General features: G+C 43.1%; 2 protein-coding genes across 6 annotated transcripts in view; one reads left to right on the plus strand and one right to left on the minus strand.

Annotated features, from left to right (window-relative positions):
• Positions 1–24,675, plus strand: part of LOC126076177 (zinc finger BED domain-containing protein 4-like) — a 125,487-nt gene that overhangs the window by 86,637 nt on the left and 14,175 nt on the right. The window contains exon 3 of one of the 5 annotated variants that reach the window (XM_049884700.1): positions 1,831–2,002. The exons of the other annotated variants lie outside the window; for them this stretch is intronic. The gene's annotated coding sequence lies outside the window, so the exon portion shown is untranslated. The remainder of the gene's footprint in view (positions 1–1,830; positions 2,003–24,675) is intronic. 5 annotated transcript variants of the gene reach the window in all.
• The window catches only part of ALG12 (ALG12 alpha-1,6-mannosyltransferase), a 60,980-nt gene continuing 53,426 nt past the window's right edge, over positions 17,122–24,675 (minus strand). The window contains exon 10 of the mRNA XM_049884714.1: positions 17,122–17,769. Within this exon, the coding sequence (XP_049740671.1) occupies positions 17,733–17,769 (37 nt within the window). The 3' untranslated portion in view covers positions 17,122–17,732. The remainder of the gene's footprint in view (positions 17,770–24,675) is intronic.

Here is a 24,675-nt window from a genome sequence, read left to right on the forward strand (position 1 = left end):
TCATAAGTGAGTCAAGGGCTACGACAATCAAGACAGCGCAATCTAGTAGCCCATCTACGTATATTGAAAGAAAACAAAACAAGATAAGACTCAGAGAGAAAATATAGAATAAATCACTACAATATCTTAGTGATGGCTCGGAGACAGCAGTCGATATCAATCCATATAAAGAAGTAGACCATGACTGTTTCTACAACCCCCCAAACAAAAGAATCAAAATCTTTCCCAAAAGAAGATACAATCATGGAATTACCAGACACAGAATGTAAAAAACTAATTTACAGAATGTTTCAAGACATCAGTGATGACCTCAGAAATGAAATAAGGCAAGCTACAGAAAAAGCCAGGGAACACACTGATAAAGCAGTTGAAGAACTCAAAAAGATTATTCAAGAACATAGCCTTTTATGAGAGTGACGGTTCATTGAAGAAAAGGAAATAATCACACTTTTGAGGGATTACTGAACACTGGCTTTAAACTGACACTAATTCCAGGAAACCCAAAACATTACTGCGGCTCACCAGTAAGTGTGAGGGCAGATGGAGGTCAGGTTATTAATGGAGTCTTAGCTCATGTCCATCTCACAGTGGGTGCAGTGGATCCCTGAACCCATCCTATAGTGATCTTCCAACTCCCAGAATGCGTGATTGGAATAGACATACTTAGCAACTGGCAGAACCCCTGCATTGAATCCCTGACATGTGGAGTAATGACTATTATTGTAAGATAGGTTAAGTGGAAGCCATTAGAACTGCCCCTACCTAGGAAAATAGTAAACCAAAAGCAGTACCACATTCCTGGAAGGATTACAAAGATTACTGCCACCATCAAGGACATGAAGGATGCGGGGGTGGTAATTCCCACCACATTCTCGTTCAACTTACCTATTTGGACTCTGGAAAGAACAGATGGGTCTTGGAAATTACAGTGGCTTATCAAAAACTTAACCAGGTGATGAGCCCAGTTGCAGCTGGTATTCAAGATATAGCAAATTAATACATCTCCTGGTACCTGGTATGAAGCTATTGATCTAGCTAATGCCTTTTCTCCATACCTGGTTCGAAGGACCCCCAGAAGCAGTTTGCCTCCAGGTGGCAAGGCCAGCACTACATCTACACTGTACTACATCAGATGTGTATCACCTCTCCAGCCTTATGTCTTAATTTAGTACGCAGGGATCTTAATCACCTTTCCCTTCCACAAGATGTCACACTGGTCCATTACGTCGATGATGTTATACTGATTGGAACAAGTAAGGAAGAAGTATCAATGACTGTAGAGTTATTGGTAAGATCTTTGCATGTTAGAGGGTGGGAAATAAACTTGACAAGAATTCAGGCTCCTTCCACCTCAGTGAAATTTCTAGGAATCCACTGGTGTGGAGTATGTTGAGGTAGTCCTTGTAAAGTAAAGGATAAGTTATTGCATCTGGCTCCTCCCGCAGCTAAAAAAGGAAGCACAATGCCTAGTGGGCGTCTCTGGGTTTGGGAGGCAGCACATCTCATGATTTGGATGTGTTACTCTGCTCTGTTTATTAAGTGACTCCAAAAGCTGCTAGTTTTGAGTGGGGCCCAGAACAAGAGAAGGCTCTGCAACATGTTCAGGCTGCCATGCAAGCAGTTCTGCCACTTGGGCCATGTGATCCATCTGATCTAATGGTGCTTGAAGTGTCACTGGCAGGTAGAGATGATGTTTGGAGTCTTTGGCAGGGCTCTATTGGTGAATAACAGCACAGACTCGTAGGGTTTTGAAGCAAAGCCTCTCTGTCTTCTGCAGATAACTATACTTCTTTTCAGAAGTAACTTTTGGCTTGTTCCTGGACCTTGTAGAGACTGAACGCTTAGCCACGGAGCACCGAGTCACCATGCGACCTGAGCTGCTCATCATTAACTGGACTGCCTCATCCACAGAGCTGTAAAGTTGGACATGCAGAGCAGCACTTCATTATAAAATGAAAGTGTTCTGTAGGAGATGGGACCCGAGCAAGACCTGGAAGCACAAGTACGTGGCTCAAAAGCTTGTGATCTCCATCCCTGTCACATTACCTGCCCACTCCCAGTCTACATCAGTGGCCTTATGGTCTTGTTGTTGTTAGGTGCCATTGGGGTGGTTCCGACTCATAACTACACTATGTACAACAGAACAACAGAATGAAACAATGCCCGGTCCTTAGCCATTGTCATGATTGTTGTTATGCTTGAACCCTTTGTTGTAGCCATTGTGCCAATCCATCACATTGAGAGTCTTCTGCTTTTTTGCTGACCCTCTGCTTTACCAAGCATGATGTCCTTCTCCAGAGGCTGGTCCCTCCTGATAACATGTCCAAAGTATGTGAGAGGAACTCTCGCCATTCTTGATTCTAAGGAGCGTTCTAGCTGTACTTCAAGACAGATTTTTTGGTTCTTGTGGCAGTCCACAGTATATCAGTATTCTTCACCAATACCACAACTCTGTGGTGTCAATTCTTCAGTCTTCCTTATTCATTGTCTAGCTTTTGCATATATATGAGGCAATTGAAAACACCCTGGCTTCAGTCAGGTACGCCTTAGTCCTTAAAGTGACATCTTTGCTTTTTAACACTTTAAAGAGGTCTTTTGAAGCAGATTTGCCCAATGCAGTGTGTCTTTTGATTTCTTGACTTCTGCTTCCATGGGCATTGATTGTGGATCCAAGTAAAATGAAGTCCTTGAAGACTTCAGCATTTTCTCTGTTTATCATGATGTTGCTTATTGGTCCACTTGTGAGGATTTTTGTTTTCTTTATGTTGAGGTGCAATCCGTACTGAAGGCTGTAGCCTTTGGTCTTCATCAATAAGTTCATCAAGTCCTCTTCACTTTCAGCAAGCAAGATTGTGTCATCTGCATAACACAAGTTGTTAATGAGTCTTCCTCCAATTCTGATGCCCCGTTCTTCTTCTTATAGTCCGGTTTCTCAGATTGTTGCTCAGCATACAGATTGAATAAATATGGTGAAAGGATACAACACTGGCAGACCTTTCCTAACTTAAAACATGCAGTATTCCTTTGCTCTGTTTGAATGACTGCCTCTTTATCTATATACAGGCTCCTAATGAGCACAGTTAAGTGTTCTGGAATTCCCATTCTTTGCAGTGTTATCCAGAATTTGTCCACACAGTTGAATGCCTTTGCACAGTCAATAAAATACAAGTTAATATCTTTCTGGTATCTTCTGCTTTCAGTCAGGATCTATCTGACATCAGTGATGTCCTTCGTTCCACATTTACTTCTGAATCCGGCTTGAATTTTCTAGTAGTAGTACCCTGTCGATGTACTGCTGCAATCGCTTTTGAATGACCTTCAGCAAAATTTTACTTGCATGTGATATGAATGGTAATTGTTTGATAATTTCTGTTTCCGGTTGGATTACTTTTCTTTGGAATAGGCATAAATATGGATCTCTTCCAGTCGGTTGTCCAGGTAGCTCTCTTCCAAATTTCTTGGCATAGACAAGTGAGCACTTCCAGCATTGCACCCATTTGTTAAAAATTTCAGTTGATATCTTGTCAATTCCTGGAGCCTTGTTTTTTGCCAATGTCTTCAGTGCAGCTTGAAGTTTTTCCTTCAGTACCTTTGGTTCTTGATCATGTACTGACGCCTGAAATGATAGAATGCTGACCAATTCTTTTTGGTACAGTGACTGTGTGTATTCCTTCCATATTCTTTTGATGCATCCTGTGTCATTCTGTATTTTGTCCATAGAATCCCTCGCTTTTGCAACTTGAGGCTTGAATTTTTCCTTCAGTTCTTTCAGCTTGAGAAATGCCGAGGGTGTTCTTCTCTTTAGGTTTTCTAACTCCAGATCTTTGCATCTGTCATCATAATACTTTACTTTGTCTTCTTGAGTCTCCCTTTGAAATCTTTCTGTTTAGCTCTTTTATTTCGTCTTTTCTTCCTTAGGCTTTAGCTACTCAACATTCAAAAGAAAGTTTCAGAGTCTCTTCTGACATCCATTTTGGTCTTTTCTTTCTTTCCTGTCTTTTTAATGATCTCTTGCATTCTTTACGTATGGTGTCCTTGATGTCATTCCACAATTCCACTGGTCTTCGGTAATTAGTGCCCAGCACATCAAATCTATTCTTGAAATTGTCTCCAAATTCGGGTGCGATACATTCAAGGTCGTTTTTTTTTTGACTCTTGTGGACTTGTTCTATTTTCTTCAGCTTCAGCTTGAACTCATATATGAGCAATTGATTGTTCCCCAGTTGACCCTTTGCGTTTTTCTGGCTGATGATATTGAACTTTTCTGTCGTCCATTCTACAGATGCAGTCTGTTCAATTTCTATGTATTCAGTCGGGTCAGGTCCACATGTATAGTTTATGTTGTTAAAAAAGGGTATTGCAGTGAAGAAGTCTTGAAAAATTCTATCATCCAATTTCCAGCATCATTTCTATCACCAAGGCTATATTTTCCAATTACCGTTCTTTCTTCTTTGTTTTCCAACTTTCACATTCTAATCACCGTTAATTATCAATGCGTCCTGATTGCATATTCAGTCAATTTCAGACAGCAGAAGTTGGTAAAAATCTTCAATTCCTTAATCTTTGGCCTTAGCATTTGGTATGTAAATTTGAATCATAGCTGTGTTAACTGGTCTTCCTTTTAGGCGTATGGATATTATCTTGTTACTGACAGTGTTGTACTTCAGAATAAACCTCGAAATGTTCTTTTTGACTATGAGTGCAGCACCAATAAGTTGTCGTTCCCGGCATAGTAGACCATATGATTGTCTCACATGAGGTGGCGTCATGGGTAGTTCCTTATTGTCAGTTGACTGATGAAGAGAATACTCGTGGTTTACAGGTGGCTCTGTGCGATATGCAGGCAGCACTCAAAAGTGCACAGCAGCAGCACTACAACCCCTTTCTGGGAGTCTCCCTAATGGTCAGTGGTGCAGGGAAATCTTCCTAGTGGTCAGAATGTCTAGCAGTGCCCCTTGTTGTTTGCTTTTCTTGGAAGGAGAGGTGGCCAGCCTTGTGATTGTATTCTGATTCTCAGGCTTTAGCCAGTGGTTTGGCTGGATACCAGTGACTCGGAAGGAACATGATTGCAAAATTGGAGACAAAGAGGTATGGGGAAGAGGTGTGTGACTAGACCTCTCTGAATAGGCCAAAGAAGAGACCATATTTGTGTTCCACGTGAATGCTCAGCAAAGGGTGATCTTGGCAGAGAAGGATTTTAACAGTCAAGTGAACATGATGACACTTCCTACGGAAACCAGTCATCCTCTCTCTCCAGCTACTGTCATTAGCTAAGGGGCTCAGGAACAAAGAGGCCATGGTGACAGGGATGGAGGTTATGCATGTGCTTGGCAACGTGGACTTTCACTCACCAAGGCCCATTTGGCTATAGCACTGCTGAGTGCTTGGTCTGCCAGGAGCAGAGACCAACACTGAGCCCCAATATGGCACCATTCCTTGGGATGATCTGGCAGCAATCTGGCGGCAGGTTGATCACACTGGACCACTTCCATCTTGGAAAGGGCAGCATTCTCGTTCTTACTGGATTAGACAGTTACTTGGGATATGTATTTGTCTTTCCTGTATGCAGCGTATCTGCCACAGTATCATCTGTGAACTCACAAAATACCTTATCCGTGGTTATGGTATCCCACACAGCATCATCTCGGATTAAGAGTCTCACTTCACTTCAAATGAAGTATAGCAGTGGGCCCATACTCTTGAAATTCACTGGTCTTACCATGTTCCCCATCATCCTAAAGCAACTTGCTTGAAAGAATGACAAATGGCCTTCTAAAGACACAATTACAGCACCAGCAATGTGGCAATACCTTGCAGGACTGGGGCAGTGTTCTCCAGGAGGCTATATATGCTCTAAACCAGTGTCCAGTATATGGTACTGTTTCTCCCATAGCCAAGATTCATGGGTTCAGGAATGAAGGGATGGAAATGGGAGTGACACCATTCACGATTACCCGTAGTGACCCACTCGTAAAATTTTTGCTTCCTGTCCCTGTTACCTTATGGTCTCTGGGTCTAGAGATATTAATTCCAAAGGGAAGAATGCTCCCCCCTGGAGACATATCACTGACTTCATTGAACTGGAAGTTAAAAATGCCACCCAGCCAGTTCAGGCTCCTCATGCCTTTGGATAAATAGACAAAGAAGGGAGTTGCCATATTGGCTAGTGTGATTGATCCTGATTACCAAGAAGAAATCAGATTGATACTACATAATGGAGGTAACGAAGAATATGTCTGGAATACAAGAGATCCTTCAGGGTGTCTCTTACTACTACCATGCCCTGTGATTAAAGTCAGTGGAAAGCTACAGCAGCCCAATTCCAACATGACTACTAATGGCCCAGACGCTTCAGAAATGAAGGTTTGGGTCACCCCACTGAGCAAAGAACCATAACTAGCTGAGGTGCTTGCTGAGGGTGAGGGAATACAAAATGGGTGGTGGAAGAAGGTAATTTGAAATACCAGTTGCGAAGGACTGTAGAAACAAGGTCTGTAATTGTTATAAGTATTTCTTCCTTTTATGTGTGCATCAGATATTTTTTATTTCTTTGCTTTTACAATTTAGGATGTAAATGGGGCATCTGCATTTTCGTTTGTATGTGTTAGTCGCTTCATTATGTGCAACTATGACTTTATAATTGTCTTTATTAAGCGATTATATATGGTTTAAGGTGATATTTACAGGTCACAAATTGACAAGGGGGTGAACTGTGATGGTTAAGGTTGTGTGTCAACTCTACTAGGCCACGATTCTCAGTAATTTGGCAGGTATGATATAATTTAGCAGTTATATAATGATGCAATCAACTGCATATTGAGATCTCTGTGACCAGTAAGTCAGTTGAAAGGAAGTGTTCATCGGGTTTTGGCCTGTCTCCAGTATATAAATGGATATTTCAGTAAGGCTGTCACTCTGGATCCTTCATCTGGCTTGTCAACATCTAACCTCAGTTCTCGGACATGAGCTGACAGCTTACCTGTTGGTCTTGGGTTCGTCAGCCCCCGTAGCTGTGTGAGTAGAGAGAAACCTGGCCGACGCCTGACCGACAGACTGCAGACTGACGGCCTGTACATCTGCTTGAGCCCTTTTCCTTGAAATACATAAATCTCTCTCTCTGTTTCGCCCTCTGTAAGTATGCGTGTACACTTCACTGATTTTGCAAGTCCCAGCCTAAGAGTGACCAGTGAAGGGTTTTATTTTGATATTAATTATGAACTCATGGATTGAAATATTTGATATTTTTTAATCCATTGATCTTATTCTTTGTTATGATCTTATTCTATATGTTATGACTTGGAATAAGCCATTTCTTAAACCAGCCGTGGCTTCTTTTCATGGGAAATGATTCTTCAAAACCACAATTTTAGGTGCACTAAACTACAGTGTTATGGATGCTCATTTATATTGTTTCTATGCTGTTCCCATGAACAGAGCTAGGCTCTCTCTCTCTCTCTCCATCTCTCTCTGTCTGTGCGCGTGTGTGTATGGTTATATTCAGTGACTGCGGGGTGTTTAACCTTTTCTCTCTGTGTTTCTGCCCCCTTCTACACTTAGAAACCTCAGTTCTCAAGACACGGGAGATGACAGAATATCACATAGTTGACGCATTTGCTTTCTCTTTCACTGCATACATCAGTCTCGGAATAAAAATGACAGTACTACCACTTACTATATTATTACTGAAAAGAATGAATATTTTTTGCAGGAGCCCTTTCAATTATCATCCTGTTCTATACGGTTATGCAGGATCTACATTGTAGAGTATATAGGCATTACCTACTATATTCTCTCCCATGAACGTTTTTTCAGTCTTAGTAATACAAGAAAATACAGTGAAACCTGTGATCGCCAGAACTTGACAAGACTGCTTGTTTTCTGGGTCTTGCAAGTTTTACATCTTTGACAGGGTACAGTCTTACCACTTTTCTGTTGTTCTCTATCAGTGAAAAATATCTGAGTTTTCATTCTCTGACAGGTTCCGACCTTCACAGGTTTTACTATATATATATAGTAAGTCCCCCATGCATCTGTCAGTTTGTTGTACTGTGGGGGCTTGCATGTTCCTGTGATGCTGGAAGCTATGCCACCAGTATTCAAATATCAGCAGGGTCACCATGGTGGACAGGTGTCAGCTGAGCTTCCAGACTAAGACAGACTAGGAAGGATCCGGCAGTCTACTTCTGAAAAGAATTAGTCAGCAAAATTCTTATAAATAGCAGTGGAACATTGTCTGATGCAGTGCCTGAAAATGAGCCCCTCAGGTTGGAAGACACTCAAAATACAACTGGAGAATAGCTGCCTCCTCAAAGTAGAATCAACCATAATGACGTGGATGGAGTCAAGCTTTCAGGACCTTCATTTGCTGATGTGGCACGACTCAAAATAAGAAGAAACCACTGCAAACATCCCTTAGTAATTGAAACGTGGAATGTACGAAGTATGAATCTAGGAAAATTGGAAATTGTCAGTAACAAAATGGAATGCATAAACGTTGATATTCTATACATTAGTGAGCTGAAATGGACTGGTATTGGTCATTTTGAATCAGACAATCATGTGGTCTACTATGCCAGGAATGATAACTTGAGCAATGGTGTTGCATTCATCATCAAAAAGAATATATCAAGATGTATTCTGAAGTACAGCGCTGTCAGTGATAGCATAATAATCATACGCCTGCAAGGAAGACTAGTTAATATGACTATTATTCAAATTTACCAATCACTAAGGCCAAAGATGAAGAAATTGAAGACTTTTACCGACTTCTACAGTCTGAAATTGATCAAACATGCAATCAGGATGCATTGATAGTTATTGGTGATTGGAATGTGAAAGTTGGAAACGAAGAAGAATCAGTAGTTGAAAATATAGCCTTGGTGATAGAAATGATGGCAGAGATCACATGATAGAATTTTGCAAGACCAATGACTTTTTTGCAAATACCTTTTTTTAACAACATGAAAAGGCACATAGAACTTGCCAGATGGAATACACGGGAATCCAGTCGACTATATCTGTGGAAAGAGATGATGGAAAAGCTTGATATCATCAGTTAGAACAAGGCCAGGCGCTGAGTGTGGAACAGACCATGAATTGCTTATATGCAAGTTCAAGTTGAAGCTGAAGAAAATTAGGACAAGTCCACAAGAGCCAAAGTATGACCTTGAGTATATCCCACCTGAATTTAGAGACCATCTCAAGAATAGATTTGATGCACTGAACACTAATGACCGAAGACCAGATGAGTTGTGGAATGACATCAAGGGCATCATACGTGAAGAAAGCAAGAGGTCATTAAAAAGACAGGAAAGAAAGAAAAGACCAGAATGAATGTCAGGAGAAACTCTGAAACTTGCTCTTGAACGTTGAGTAGTGTAATGGATTGAATTGTGTCCTCCCAAAAATATATGTATCAATTTGTCTAGGCTATGATTCTCAGTATTGTGGGATTGTTACCATTTTGTCGTCTGATGTGATTTTCCTACGTGTTCTAAATCATATTTTTATGATAATGAGATAGGATTAGTGGCTGTTGTGTTAATGGGGCAAGACTCAGTCTACAAGATTAGATTGTTTAAAGTCAATCTCTTTTGACATATTAAAGAGGAGTGAGCAAAGAGACACGGGGACCTCATACCACCAAAAAACAAGAGCCAGGAGAATAGCACATCCTTTGGAACCAGGATCCCTGCACCGAGAAGCTCCTCAACCAGGCAAGATTGAACACAAGACATTCCTCCAGTGCCAACACAGAGAAAAAGACTTCCCCATGAGCTAGCGTCCAAAATTCAGACTTCTAGCCTTCTAGAGAATACATTTCACTTTGTTAAAGCCATCCACTTGTGGTATTTCTGTTACAGCAGCACTAGATAACTAAGACAAGTAGCTAAAGCAAAAGGAACAAACAATGGAGTAAAGGAGCTGAACGGAAAATTCCAAATGGCAGCTCGAGAAAACAAAGTATTATAATGACATGTGCAAAGACCTGGAGCCAGAAAACCAAAGGGGAAGAGCACGCTCAGCATTTCTCAAGCTGAAAGAACTGAAGAAAAAATCCAAGCCTCGAGTTGCAGTAGTGAAGGATTCTACGGCGACAATATTAAACAACGCAGGGAGCATCAAAAGAAGATGGAAGGAATACTCTGTCACTCTACTAAAAAGAACTGGTTCACATTCAACCATTTTAGGAGGTAGCATATGATCAAAAACTGATGGTACTGAAGGACGTGGTCCAAGCTGCACTGAAGGCATTGGTGAAAAACAAGGCTCCAGAAATTGACAGAACATGAGTTGAGTTGTTCCAGCAAACAGATGCAGCACTGGAAGCGGTCACTTGCTTATGCCAAAATATTTGGAAGACAGCTGCCTGGGAAACCGTTTGGAAGAGATCCATATTTATGCCTATTCCCAAGAAAGGTGATCCGACCGGATGCAGAAATTATCGAACAATATCAATATCACACACAAGTAAAATTTTGCTGAAGATCATTCAAAAGTGGCTGCAGCAGTATATCAGCAGGGAACTGCCAGAAATTCAGGCCAGATTTAGAAGAGGACGTGGAACTAGGGATATTATTGCTGATGTCAGATGGATCCTGCCTGAAAGCAGAGGATACCATAAAATGGTTACCTGTGTTTTATTGACTGCAAAGCATTGGACTGTGTAAATCGTAACAAATTATGGATAACTTTGCAAAGGATGGGACTTCTAGAACGCTTAATTGTGCTCATGAGGAACTGGTACATATATCAGGAGACAGTGGTTTAAACAGAACAAGGGCATACTTGTGCTTTAAAGTTAGGAGAGGTGTGCATCAGAGTTGTATTCTTTCATCATACTTAGTCAATCTGTATTCTGAACAAATAATCCAAGAAGCTGGACTGTATGAAGAAAAATGCAGCATCAGGATTGGAGGAAAACTGATTAACAACTTGCGTTATGCAGATGACACAACCTTCCTTGCTAAAAGTGAAGAGGACTTGAAGCACTCACTGATGAAGATCAAAGAGTACAGCCTTCAGTATGAATTATCCCTCAACGTAAAACAAAAATCCTCACAACTGAACCAATGAGCAACATCACGATAAATGGAGAAAAGGCTGAAGTCTTCAAGGACTTCATTTTACTTGGATCCACGATCAACACCCGTGGAAACAGAGGTCGAGAAATCAAGACACGTTGCAATGGGCAAATCTGCTGCAGAAGACCTCTTTAAAGTGTTAAAAAGCAAAGATACCACTTCAAGGACTCAGGTGTACGTGACCCAAGCCATGGTGTTTTCATTTGCCTTATATGCATATGAAAACTGGACAGTGAATAAGGAATACCTAGGAATATTTGATGCTTTTGAATTATGGTGTTGGCGAAGAATATTGAATATACCATGGACTGCCAAAAGAATGAACAGATCTGTCTTTGAAAAAGTACAGCCGGAATGCTCCTTAGAAGCAAGGATGGTGATACTTCATCTCACATACTTTGGGCATTTTATAAGGAGGAACTGGTCCCTGGAGAGGGACATTATGCTTGGTAGAGGGTCAATGAAAAAAAGGAATACCCTCAACGAGATAGATTTACACAGTGGCTGGAAAAATGGGCTCAAGCATTACGATTGTGAGGGTGACGCAGGACCAGGCATTGTTTTGTTCTGTTGTACATAGGGTTATAAGTCAGAGCTTATCTGACGGCACCTAACAACAGTAAATGCTAACAACCAGTCCTGATGTCAATGTTTCTCTAGTTTTTCTAGTTGAAGCTTATTCTCTAGTATATTTCTTGAGTTCTGTGTTGCTAATAGTTTTCTGTGGCCTTTACACTGGAAAGTCAGTAAAGCTGCATATAATCCATGGCTTACTTTTCTTCCCTTGAGTATCTTCAATATACTGTTCCATTCTTTTCTAGCATAAAGTGTTGCTGTCAGAATCATGACACACTTATTTTTTCCTCTTTAAGTGACTTTGTTTTTCCTTAGACAAGTAAAGGATTTCTTTAAGTCTGATAATCTTACTAGAATGTAACTCAAAAGTTACTTGTTCAGGCTTTTTTTTTTTTTTTTTAGCTGTATGATGAATGCCCTTTCAATATGTCATTTCAAATTTTTTATGTCAAATAAGTTTTTTAGTTACACTTTTTTGTATTCCCTTTTTCAGGGCAGGGAGGCAGTATCTCCTCTTATACATGTGTTGAATCTTCTTTACCTGTTTTCTGAATGTGTCAATTTCTCGAGTCTTTTTATCTCTTCATTTACTTTTTGTTTAAAAAAATGTTTTTTCTATTTCAGTTTTTCTTAAGCCATCATCTATGCGATTTACTTGCTCTCATTTTCCTTCTAGTTTAATCTTCATTTGTTCCTTGGCAATGCTCACATTGTATATGTCACCCTCTGTGTTCTTCAGTTTCCTCATGTGTAAAAGGAAAAGTCATACTGCATCTTCCTTGTAGGATTATCATGCAGTTTCAATGAGAAGTGAAGTGCTTAATTGAGCTGGCTCAGAGTAAACACAATAAATGTTGGCTCTTACTATGGTCGTTACTCCCACACTGCAACCCCAAAACGTCTCAGTGAACACACTGGAGCGACCTAGTGCAAGGCGTCAGTGTTGAAGGGAGGAACAGCTTGGCTCTCTGAGATACAGATTGATGAGGTTCCCACTTGGTAGCCTGGTAGGGGGCAGAAGACAAGGTTGTGCAGGGATGAGCAAATAAGGGATGAGGAATGAGGTGACAGACTGCCAAAGGGGAAGAGAAATGGTCGTGATTTGAAAGTGCTACAAGAATATGCCAAGAGGCAGAAATCCTGCAGCTTTTCTAAACCCACTTAGTAGTTCTTGTACCTTTTGTAGATGGCTTAGGATTTTCTACATAGATGATCACATCTTCTGCCAGTAAAGGCAGTTTTCCTTTTTTCTTTCCAATCTGCTTATTTGCCTGGGCTGGGACCTCTAGTACGGTATTGGAAAGAAGTGCTGAAGGTGGGTATTCTTGCTTTGTTTCTGAACTTACAGGGAGATCGTTGAGTTTTGAACTGTTAAGTATAATGCTGTGTAGGGTTTTTCTAAATGCCCCTCATAAGGTTAATGAAGTTTCCTCTGTTAAGGTAATCTCAGACTCCCAATAGTCTGTCTCAGCTATGAGGATGTAACAAGCTCCCACTTTTCACTCATGTTTCAGTTCTGACCCCAGCTACCTATTAGCTCTTCTTCCACTGACTCTCATCACTCAGAGCTAGGTCAGATCTCACAAGGTGAAGTATTCCTCTGGGCTGCCAAGTAGGCCCAAGACTTTAGATGGGAGCCAGAAGTTTGGGAGCCCTCACGACACCCTCACTTCTGACCCGATGGCTACAAATTTGGGGTTTTCCTGTTACCCTTTCAAGATGCCGGCCCTAAGATCAGGGTATCCCCTGGCCTCTCTCATTTCTGATCTACTGCCTGCAAATTCAAAGATTCCTTCCACCTCTTCAGGATACCAGCTGTCATGGATGGAATTGTGCCCCCCAAAAATATGTGTCAACTTGGTTAGGCCGCGATTCCCAGTATTGTGTGGTTGTCTTCCGTTTTGTGATGGTAATTTTCCTATGTGCTGTAAATCCTAATCACTGCCTGTGGTTAATGAGGTAAGACTCGATTATGTTAAAGAGGATTAGAGTGGGATTGTAATACCCTTACTAAGGTCACATTCCTGATGCAACGTAAAGGCAGTTTCCCTGGAGTGTGGCCTTTGCATCACCTTTTATCTTACAAGAGATAACTAGAAAGGGAAGCGAGCAGAGAGTGGGGGACCTCATACCATCAAGAAAGCAGCACCAGGAGCAGAGCACATAGGACCCGGGGTCCCTCTGCCTGAGAAACCCCTTGACCAGGAGAACATTAATGACAAGGACCTTCCTCTAGAGCTAACAGAGAAAGAAAGCCTTCCCCTGGAGCTGATGCCCTGAATTTGGACTTGTAGCCTACTAGACTGTTAGAGAATAAATTTCTCTTTGTTAAAGCCACCCACTTGTGGTATTTCTGTTACAGCAGCACTAGATGACTAAGACACCAGCTGTAAGCTCAAGGGTTCCCAGCCTCCCTCAGTTCCTACCTGCTTGCTCCCACTATTCCCTCCAGTTTGTTAATTTGCTGGAACACTTCACAGAACTCATAGAAAGAGCTGTACTTAAGATTACAGCTTTATTAAAGAAGATACAAAGAAAGAGACACAGAGTGGTGTACCAATAACTTCAAATACAAGAATCAGCACCAAGCCAATTCCTGTGAGGCAGAAGTCAAAAATATCCCAGATTTCCACATTCTCCAACCTACTGTACCAATCCATCTCTGACTTTGGCCACTGTTCCTCCCCTGAGCGCTCTTCCCTCCCCTGTTTGGGTTTAGCAGTTCACTGCAGCATCTCACAGAACTCATGAAACATACTTAGAGTTAAGTGGTTTATTGAGTAATAGAGTACACCTCGGTATCAGGATCAAAAGGCTACAACTCAGGATCTAGATCAGGAAGCATATAGACAAAGTCTCCCTTCTTCAGTGCAGGACAGCTCTCAGCTCCTCTCGGCCCCCGAGGGACAGGCTCCTCTCAGCCTCTCCAGGGGATGGGCTGTTCCCATCCCACCCCGAGGGACAGGCTTCTCTTGGCCCTGCTGCCTTGTTACCATCAAGTGTGCCACGGGACCTCTTCTGGGCCTCTTGCCACTGGCTCTGCTGCTAGGCCCCTACTGGCCCTCTCGCTGTTTTTAGGGTTATCGCCTTTGACCCATATTACAGTTCTTTTAGGAGGTTTTCTGACTCCCCTCTCTCTCTCTCTCTCCTCTTCTTCTCTCCTTTCCCTTTCTTCTGCTTCTCTTCCTGCCTGAAAAACCTCTGTGGGCTTGGCTGCATATATATACAATTTTTGTCAGTTTCAAGGCACAGCCCTCTCACCAGAGCCACAAAGTGACCAATCCCTTCTCCGTAGACCAGAGACAATTTGCTTAGTAGGCTAGAGTCACTTCATTTGTTAGTATATTTGACCAGTCCCTGCAAGGTCCATACCAATCACAGAGCAGGCTGCAGTTCAGGGCCAGGCAAAAAGTATCAGACCAAGTTGTTTACAACAAAGGTAACTCCTCAGGACTTAGTAGAAAAAAATCTCTGAAGCTGTTTTTCCAAAGAGCCAAGGCAAAAGGTCACAAAAAGGAGCTCATTTCACCACAGAAGAGGTTGGAGAGCTTTCCCACCATGGAGCTTCCACACCCCAAAGGGCATACTTGCTTCCCACACGCATCGATGTCATTCACCAACCCAGAAGCCCATGGAGCTTTTGTGTCCAGATCTTTTATTGGGATATCGTTACATAATAATCATGACTTATTACATTGTGAGTATTTTTCTGGCATGGCCAGCCCCTACCCCAGAGTCATGTGATCATCTTACCTAACCTGTTGGTTAGATGTAGTCTGCAGTCAAGGGTTTTTTTTTTTTTTTAGAGATTATCTCTCAGGAACTGAGGACAAACACCAAATTCTTTGGGTAAATTGAATGTAAACCCCACACCTATTCCTGATTTGCTGAGAGTTTACACAAAATTTTGTCTAATGTTTCCTAATAACATGACCACGTGGTTTTTTTTTCCTTTATTCTGTTATATGGTGAATTATGTTGATTTTTTAAAGTTTTATATTTTTTGTTGTTGAGAATATACATAGCAGAGCATGCACTGATTAAACAATTTCTGCATGTACAGTTCAGTGACATCGCTTACATTCATCAAGTTGTGCAAGCATTCTCACCCTTTTTTGAATTTTTCCTCCTTCATTAACATAAACTCACTCCCCCCTAACGTTCCTGTCTAATCTTCAGAGTTACTGTTGTCAGTTTGATCCCATATAGATAGTTCTTTGATTGGAGTCCTGTGTATTCCATCTGGCGAAGTCCATGGGTATAGTCACTATTTATATTTGCAATGAAAAAGTAGTTGGCCTTGGCAAAATTCTACCATGCGATCTCCAGTGTCATTTCTATCACCAAGGCCATATTTTTCAACTGCCAATTGACTACATCTATGGGAAGAGAAAGTAGAAAAGTCCAGTATCATCTCTCAGAACAAGGCCAGGAGCCAGCTGTGCAACAGACCATCAGTTGCCCATAAGCAAGTTGAAATTGAAGTTGAAGAAAATTAGAACAAGTCCACGAGAGCCAGAGTACACCATTGAGTGTATCCCACTTGAATTTAGAGACCATCTCAAAAATAGATTTGTCGCCTTGAACACTAATGAGCAAAGACCAGATGAGTTGTGGAAGGACATCATACATGAAGAAAGCAAGAGGTCATTAAAAAGACAGGAGAGAAAGAAAAGACCTAAATGGATGTCAGAAGAGACTCTGAGAGTTGCTCTTGAGCTTAGAGTAGCTAAAGCAAAAGGAAGAAATGAAGGGAGCTGAACAGAAGATCTCAAACAGAGGCTCGAGAAGGCAAAGTAAAGCGTTATAACATGTAAAAGGACCTGGAGATAGAAAGCCAAAAGGGGAAAACATGCTCCACATTTCTCAAGCTAAAAGAACTGAAAAAAAAAATTGAAGCCTCAAGTTGCAATATTGAAAGATTCTGCAGGGGCGATATTAAATGACACAGGAAGCATCAAAAGAAGGTGGAAGGAGTACACAGAGTCACTGTACCAAAAAGAATTGGTTGATGTTCAACCATTTCAGGAGGTAGCATATGATCGGAACTGATGGTCCTGAAGGAAGAAGTCCAAGCTGCACTGAAAGCAATGGCGAAAAACAAGTCTCTAGGAATTGACAGAATACCAATTCAAATGTTTCAACAAACGGATGCAGCACTGGAAGTGCTCCCTCGTCTATGCCAAGAGATTTGGAAGACAGCTACCTGGCCAACCGACTGGAAGAGATGTATATTTGTACCCATCCCCAAGATAGGTGATCCAACCGAATGCAGAAATTATAGAACAATATCATTAATATCACACACAAGGTAAATTTTGTTAAAGATCATTCAAAAGTGGCTGCTGCAGTACATCAACTGGGAACTGCCAGAAATTCAAGCCGGATTCAGAAGGGCATGGAACAAGGGATATTACTGCTAATGTTAGCTGGATCATGGCTGAAAGCAGAGAATACCGGGAAGGTGTTGTCTTAGTTATAGTGCTTCTATAACAAATACCACAAGTGGATGGCTTTAACAAAGAGAAATTTATTCTTTCACAGTCTAGGAGGCTAGAAATCTGAATTCAGGCTGCTGGCTCCAGAGGAAAGCTTTTTCTGTCTGCTCCGGGGAAAAGTCCTTGTCATCAGTCCTCTCCAGTGGAGGAGCTTCTCGGCACAGGGATACCGTTTCCAAAGACCATACTATTCTCTTGGCTCTTGTTTCTTTGTATGAGTTTCCCGTATCTCTCTGCACACTTCTCTCTTGTGTATCTCTAAAGAGATTGATTTGAGACAAAACCTAATCTTGTTGATTGAGTCCTGCCTCATTAACATAACCGCCACTAATCCTGCCTCATTAACATCATAGAGGTAGGATTTACAACATGTAGGAAAATGACATCAGATGACAAAATGGTAGACAATCACACAGTACTGATAATCATGACCTTGCCAAGTTAACACACATTTTTGGGGATCACGGTTCACTCCATAACTTTCCACCCTTATACCAAAACCAAACCGAACTCGTTGCCATCCAGTTGATTCCGACTCATAGTGTAGCCGAACGAGGGTTCTTGTCCTATTCTATTAGCTGATCGAAACAAGACGGATGCCACACCGCCAGCTGCAAGGGAAACAGTGGAAACTTATTGTCTGCGCAGACAAGGAGCAACGTGGGGTCTAATGACCATAAGGCCACATGCTTGCTGTCTGAGGGGGTTGGGGAGCTTTTTATTTCCAGTGGCGTCTGGGGGTTGGGTTTGGTGCCCGGAACTCTCCGCCCTTAGCCCTCCCATGTCCACATTTGGAGGTCCAGCTGTTGAATCATGTCGGTGATGTTCAGGCCCAAGGACAGACTGAGGATGCAGCTCTTCAGGTGCTGCACATGTGCAAAAATCTTGGTTTGCACATGCGCAGGATTCTGGCACCAAATTCAAACTCTGGTTATGGCCGCAGTGTGGTTATGGCCGCAGTGTGGTCAGGCCAAACCACAGTTAGAGGCTGTGGCTTTGTGGGCTGCGAGGGGGGCGGGGAACTGCAGCAGAGTCGGGGGATGTCTCAGAGGAGGCTTCAATCCCCCCCTAACAGGTTCCTTTTAATTTTAGAAGGGGTTTAGGGCCGAAGGTTTCATCTTCTATAGCTTCTTCTTGCTGGCTAGGGGCGCTGGTGTAGAACTGGGGTCTAGCTGGAACCTGCTTGGGGGAGATGGGGTAATATTCCTGTTGTAGCGTCATTTGCAGGTGTAACTTCTGAAGCCTGGAAGACACAAACTTTACCAAAAGGTTAAACAAACAAGGCCTGAATATAAGCAGCAGGACGACCATGGCCAAGGATCTTAGAAGGGGAAGGCACCATGTTAAATTCGGGATTTTTGCCCTTACTATATCTCAGATATCTTGTGAAGTTGGGCCTTGGTTGAACTTGTGTAGCCATTTATTATGGAGGGACATGTGTCTTCAACAAGGATCCAGGAGCCCTATTACTGCACCTGTCCCAGTTAGGATTAAACCCAGTGCCCTCTTTAGTCTACAACCTGAGACCTGCCTGGAGGCCCAGTACCTGTAGACACTGGTACCTGAGAGAAACAAAAATCTTCAGGAACATCGACTGGTGGTTGTGACAGGGCTGATGTAAGAAGCTGTCCATCCACAGCCAGGACAACGACAAGCTGGGCTGCGGTCACGCAGGCACAAGCCAGACTCACACACTCAGACACATCTACCGGGGGCACAGTGATGGCACAGCCACTGAGGGTGGTACCAGCTCGTTTGAGCCAAGTGCCACTCCACAAGTTCAGGGCCAGGAGACTACAAAGCCCAGGTCATCACACTCGGTACTCGGGGCTTTGGTATTTTCTTTCTCGTGGCATTGTAAATGTGTTTCAGAGGTAAATGAGTGTGCTCGGGGGTGTAGGCCCCATGTTGTTGGGGAAGCAATAGTCAAGGAGCAAATAAAAAGTTTTGGGGAATTTCTTGGATATATTCTCTCAGTAGGCATCCCTGTGTAACAGACTTGGTTGGTCAGATTAGTCTGGAGATAAGTTGTCTCATTCCAGTTGTCTGGGGTTTTAGCAGTAGAGTCAGTGAGACCGTGGATAGTCTGTTGGACAAAGTCCCTATTGTAACTAAAGATGGGCCCAGGGGGAGACCCATTGCCTGGGTAATCTAGTGGTGTTTTTAGTAGGTGGGGGCACCTGGACTGGGACTTCCTCTACACTGTCTTTAGTTCTGGTGGAGGGGGTGAACACAGACTAAGTGATCTTTTTTTATATATAATTTTTATTGTGCTTTAAGTGAAAGTTTACAAATCAAGTCAGTCTCTCACACAAAAACCCATATACACCTTGCTACACACTCCCAATTACTCTCCCCCTAATGAGACAGCCCACTCTCTCTTTTCGTGTCCATTTTGCCAGCTTCTAACCCCCTCCACCCTCTCATCTCCCCTCCAGGCAGGAGATGCCCACATGGTCTCAAGCGTCCACCTGATCCAAGAAGCTCATTCCTCACCAGCATCCCTCTCCAACCCATTGTCCAGTCCAATCCATGTCTGAAGAGTTGGCTTTGGGAATGGTTCCTGTCCTGGGCCAACAGAAGGTCTGGGGGTCATGACCAACGGGGCCCTTCCAGTCTCAGTCAGACCATTAAGTCTGGTCTTAAGAGAATTTGGGGTCTGCATCCCACTGCTCTCCTGCTGCCTCGGGGGTTCTGTGTTATGTTCCCTGTCAGGGCAGTGATCAGTTGTAGCCGGGCACCATCTAGTTCTTCTGGTCTCAGGATGATGTAGTCTCTGGTTCATGTGGCCCTTTCTGTCTGTTGGGCTCGTAATTGCCTCGTGTCCTTGGTGTTCTTCATTCTCCTTTGATCCAGATGGGTTGAGACCAATTGATGCACCTTAGATGGCTGCTTGTTACTGTTTAAGACCCCAGACGCCACTCTTCAAAGTGGGATGCAGAATGTTTTCTTAATACATTTTATTATGCCAGTTGACTTAGATGTCCCCTGAAACCATGGTCCTCAGGCCCCTGCCCCTGCTACACTGCCAAGTAGTCTTTTAAGTGGGGGGCGTTTGAGGTGTTTATAATTATCTTGTCATTCTGGGGGCCCTGTTTTTCTTCTGTAGAGACATAGGAAATAAACATGCAGGATATAATGCTGTATATAGGTGGTAAACTTGAACAGAGTCATGAGTAACAACCTGCACAATTGCCAGGGGATGACAGTCAACTGGCACAACTGTTTATCACTTTAAATCTTCTGAAGTCTGACTTTTTAAATTATTACTGTCTCGCCAATTATTCCTGTTCTGCAGGGCTTGTTGGTCGGTATCATAAGTAGCAGCTGGCTTGATGCGAGAGTTGTGGATCTACTCTCTTTTTGGCGATCTTGATTGCAGTGTTGGGGGTTTGTTCTCTTGCCAGGTCTGTAGCGCTCCCGGTCTTGACACGGAAAGACTTGAGGTTGTGGAAGAGTCTTGTCACGTCACATCGTGTACCTGTAAAGAGATTCAAGTACCCCTGCCACAGAATACAAATAGTGTTTAATAGTGAGCTAGCTTTGTGCATGCCTCTAGCCTCCAAGGTAGGAAGGGACGCCCATACATAAGCTCAAAAAGGGTTACCTTATGTTTGGTTTGAGGTGCAACCCTAGACCTGAACAGAGCCAAGGGAAGGGTCTTAGTCCATGCTAATAAGGTCTTGCAAGGCTTGGCCTGGTGGGTTTCAACAGTCCAGTTTCCCTTTTTCTTGCAGTCTTTTTCCAGAACATATTCCTGATGCTTACTCTCCTCTAATGCTGCCAAGAAGATCTTGTTGTCTCTCTCTCTCTTTTTTTTTTTTTTCTTTTAAGTAGTGGTCTTTAATATTGAGAGGGACCATACAGAGTGACAAGTGGCACAGAGCCAGCTGTTCACAAGACTCTAAAACCTGGTCTAGTAGCAGAATAAATCAATATATTTACATTTAGGTTTTTCCAGTCTAGAGCCATCCCACCCTTTCTTCTCTACCTTTTTATTTCCTTCTCACATTTTTTGTTTTCTCTTCATTCTTCTTGCTCTCTACCCTTTTACTCTTCCAAGCCTCATCAGTTGTTTTTTCCCTGTCCGGCCCATATCTCTGTAAGTATAAAGGTCTTCTGTAGCTAATGGTAAGCTAGAATCAGTCACTGCTATTGGGGTCACCGTTCTCGCTGTTCACTTGGTCTATAAGTCGGCCTTATGGTGGCCTTGGGCCATTACTGTATCTTCCTGTTGATGTCTTTTTGCAGTGCACCACAGTCAGAGTGGCAGGGAGTGACACCACCTCAAGGAGTTGTAAAACCTGTTGGCTATGTTTGATTTCTTTATTGACCCAATTTAAAAGCTCTCTTTGCTTCTACAAAGTCTCATGTACGTGTAAAACTGACGGCACGTACTCTGAATCTATATAAATGTTCATTCACTTGGACTTGGCCAGCTGCAAGGCCTGGATCACCGCAACCAGCTCAGCATTTTGGGCTGAGGCTCTATTTGAGAGAGCATTTGCCTCGAGGACCTCGGTATGGCTGACAACTGTGTTAACCCACTTTCTTTTGGCCACCCTCGACAAAGCTACTCCCACCTCTGAAGATGTCTAAACTGGCATCTCTTAGAGGTTGACTTTGTGGGTGTGGACAGCTGGCGTGGACCAGACCCACCGTCCAGACACGGTCATGGTGGATGGAGTTCCCAGGGAGCAGCAACAGATTGGACCAACGTGCTGGGATTACCAACTAGAGAGGTCTGGTATTGAGTTACTCAATAATCACTCTCTCTGGGGACACTCTTTGTCAGTGGCCCTCTTGCTCACAATACGCACACTGGTTCTCTCCCAGCGAGGCTCAGGGCCGGGCCTCGCTGGGGTCCAAAGGTCTTTTCTTCTTAGGAGGCCTGTACCGTTTCTGTACTGTTGATGCTGTTGTCAGTACGGCACTTCCTGCCTTTGTCTTCCTCTCTGTTGTTATAGAACTTTAAATGCCAACTCAACTAGGTGTTCGATACTCATAGTTACTCCTCCCTCTATTTTGTGAAGTTGGTTCCCAAAATCCGGGGCAGGCTGTCTTATAAAAACATTACTGACCATGTGAGTATTTGTTGGGTCTTTTGGATCTTGATCAGTATATTGCCTAAAGGCCCTATAACTCTTTTGAGGAAGGTTGCAGGGTCTTCATCTTTATACTGGTTAACTTTATACACTTTGTTCTAATATAAGAACTCAGGCACTCCACATCTAAGGCCCACTAAAAGACAGTCCTGATATCGGCTGAGCCTACCGTATTCCGCTGTGCGATTGTGGTCCCAGTGGGGTCTTGAAGGGGGAAGATGTCATCAACTGCATCTCTGGTCCACTGAGTATTCTGCCGCCTCTGGACTTCCTTTCCGGCCTTGTCTAGGACCATCTTCCTCTCTTTTGGGGGGAGGAGGGTGCTTAAGAGAGATTGACACCCTGCCCAGGTGGAGTCAAAAGAGTTAAAGATGGCAGTAAACAGTTCATATGATTTCTTTGGTTTCTCTCAACATCCTGAGGTGTTATTCTTCTAGTTAATCATGGCCCACTGTACTAAAGGGGATCTGGCCCCTATTCGCCACTGGAGTTGTTTGGTGGAAGGAATACTGGCCGGGGTCTGGCCCTCCCTGTTGGCTCTATTCTGGCTTTGCAGCACCCAGGGCCACATTTGTACCTCCTTAGGGTGTGTCCGCCGCCCCCCGTATGGGGCGATGGCAAGAGAAAGTTTCGAAGACATTTGAACTGTCTTCCCTGGTTAATTCTCCACCCTTTCTACCTGCCCAGCACGGGTCCAGGAGGGGGCTGCGCATGCTGCTGGAGTTGTTAAGGCTGTTCATCACCAATCCTGGCGACAGCATGGTGGACTTCCTCTTCTTTTTTTTTTTACAATTGCAACTGAATTTATCTCAGTTCTCTGAAGTACACCTTAAGGGTGAATGCCTTACCGTTTGAGACAGGGGTAGCTCTGCTTCCTGTGTTTGTCTCTTTAGCTTCTGTTTCCTAGTCCATTGTCCTCTCAGCCCCTCAGGCCTTGCTGCCTGGGTCTGCCCCGCTGGGGCACGTGTTCCAAAGCAGAGGCACCCATTCCACCAGAAAACTTCAGCCAGAAAGAAGGTACTCAGCTCTCTGGCTCCGTGGGTTGGCAAGCCTAGCTCCATCGATAAGTTCTTGGAGACACCTCCTCCCCCAGGAAGCCTCCTGTGCAAAAGCACTCAGCTTTCTCGTTCCATGGATGGGTTCCAGCGCTGTCTCACACCCATCTCCTGGTTCTGCTGCTGCCCTTTCTCTCCTGCTGCTGCTTACGGTATGCGCTGTCTCCAGTGTAACAGATTTCCTCACTTCCTTCTGAGTCCTTATCGGAATTGTCTTTGATATCCGTAATTCCACCAACAGTCTCTTACAGGCAACCTAGGCTTTCAGTGTTGGGCACTTTGAAACTCTTCCAGCCTCCATCCATTCACAGTTTCAAAACTGCTTCTACACTTTAGGTATCTGTTAAAACAGTACCCCACTCTCTTGGTACCAGATTTTCTGTCTTAGTTATCTACTGCTGTTAGATAATAGAAATACTGCAAGTGGATGCCTTTAACAAAGACAAATTAATTTTCTCACAGTCTAGGAGGCTAGAAGTCCGAATTCAGGGTGCCAGCTCCAGGGGAAGGCTTTCTCTTTCGGCCCTTAGGGAAGGTCCATGTCATCCCTCTTCCCCAGTTAAGGAGCTTCTCAGTACAGGGACCCTGTGTTCAAAGGTCACACTATTCTCCAGACTCTTGTTTCTTAGTGGTTTGAGGTTCCCATATCTTCCTGCTTGTTTCTCTTATATCTCAAAAGTTATTGATTTAAGATAGAACCTAGTTTTATGGATTGAGCCCTGCCTCGTTAACATAACTGCCTCTGATTCTGCCTCATTAACATCGTAGAGATAGGATTTAGAACACATAAGATAATCACATCTGATGACAAATTGGACAGTCACACGATACTGGGAATCATGACCTAGCCAAATTGATACACATATTTTTGGGGGGACGCAATTCAGTCCATAACTGATGTTTACCTGTATTTAATTGACTTTGCAAAGGCACTCGACTGTGTGGATCATAAAAAGTTATGAATAACATTGTGAAGAATGGAAATCCAGAACACTTAATTGTGCTCATGAGGAACCTGTACATAGACCAGGAGGCAGTTATTTGAACAGAACAAGGGGATACTGCGTGGTTTAAAGTCAAGAAAGGTGTGTGTCAGGGTTGTATCCTTTCACCGTACTTATTCAGTCTTTATGCTGAGCAGATAATCTGGTAAGCATCAGGATTGGAGGAAGACTCATTCATTAACAACGTGCGTTATGCAGATGACACAGCCTTGCTTGCCTTGAAGCACGTACTGATGAAGATCAAAGACCACAGCCTTCAGTATGGATTACACCTCACCATACAGGAAACAAAAATCCTCACAACTGGACCAGTAAGCAACATCATGATAAGCAGAGAAAAGGCTGAAGTCGTC

This window comes from Elephas maximus, chromosome 4, assembly GCF_024166365.1.
Source record: "Elephas maximus indicus isolate mEleMax1 chromosome 4, mEleMax1 primary haplotype, whole genome shotgun sequence".
Taxonomy (NCBI): Eukaryota; Metazoa; Chordata; class Mammalia; order Proboscidea; family Elephantidae; genus Elephas; species Elephas maximus.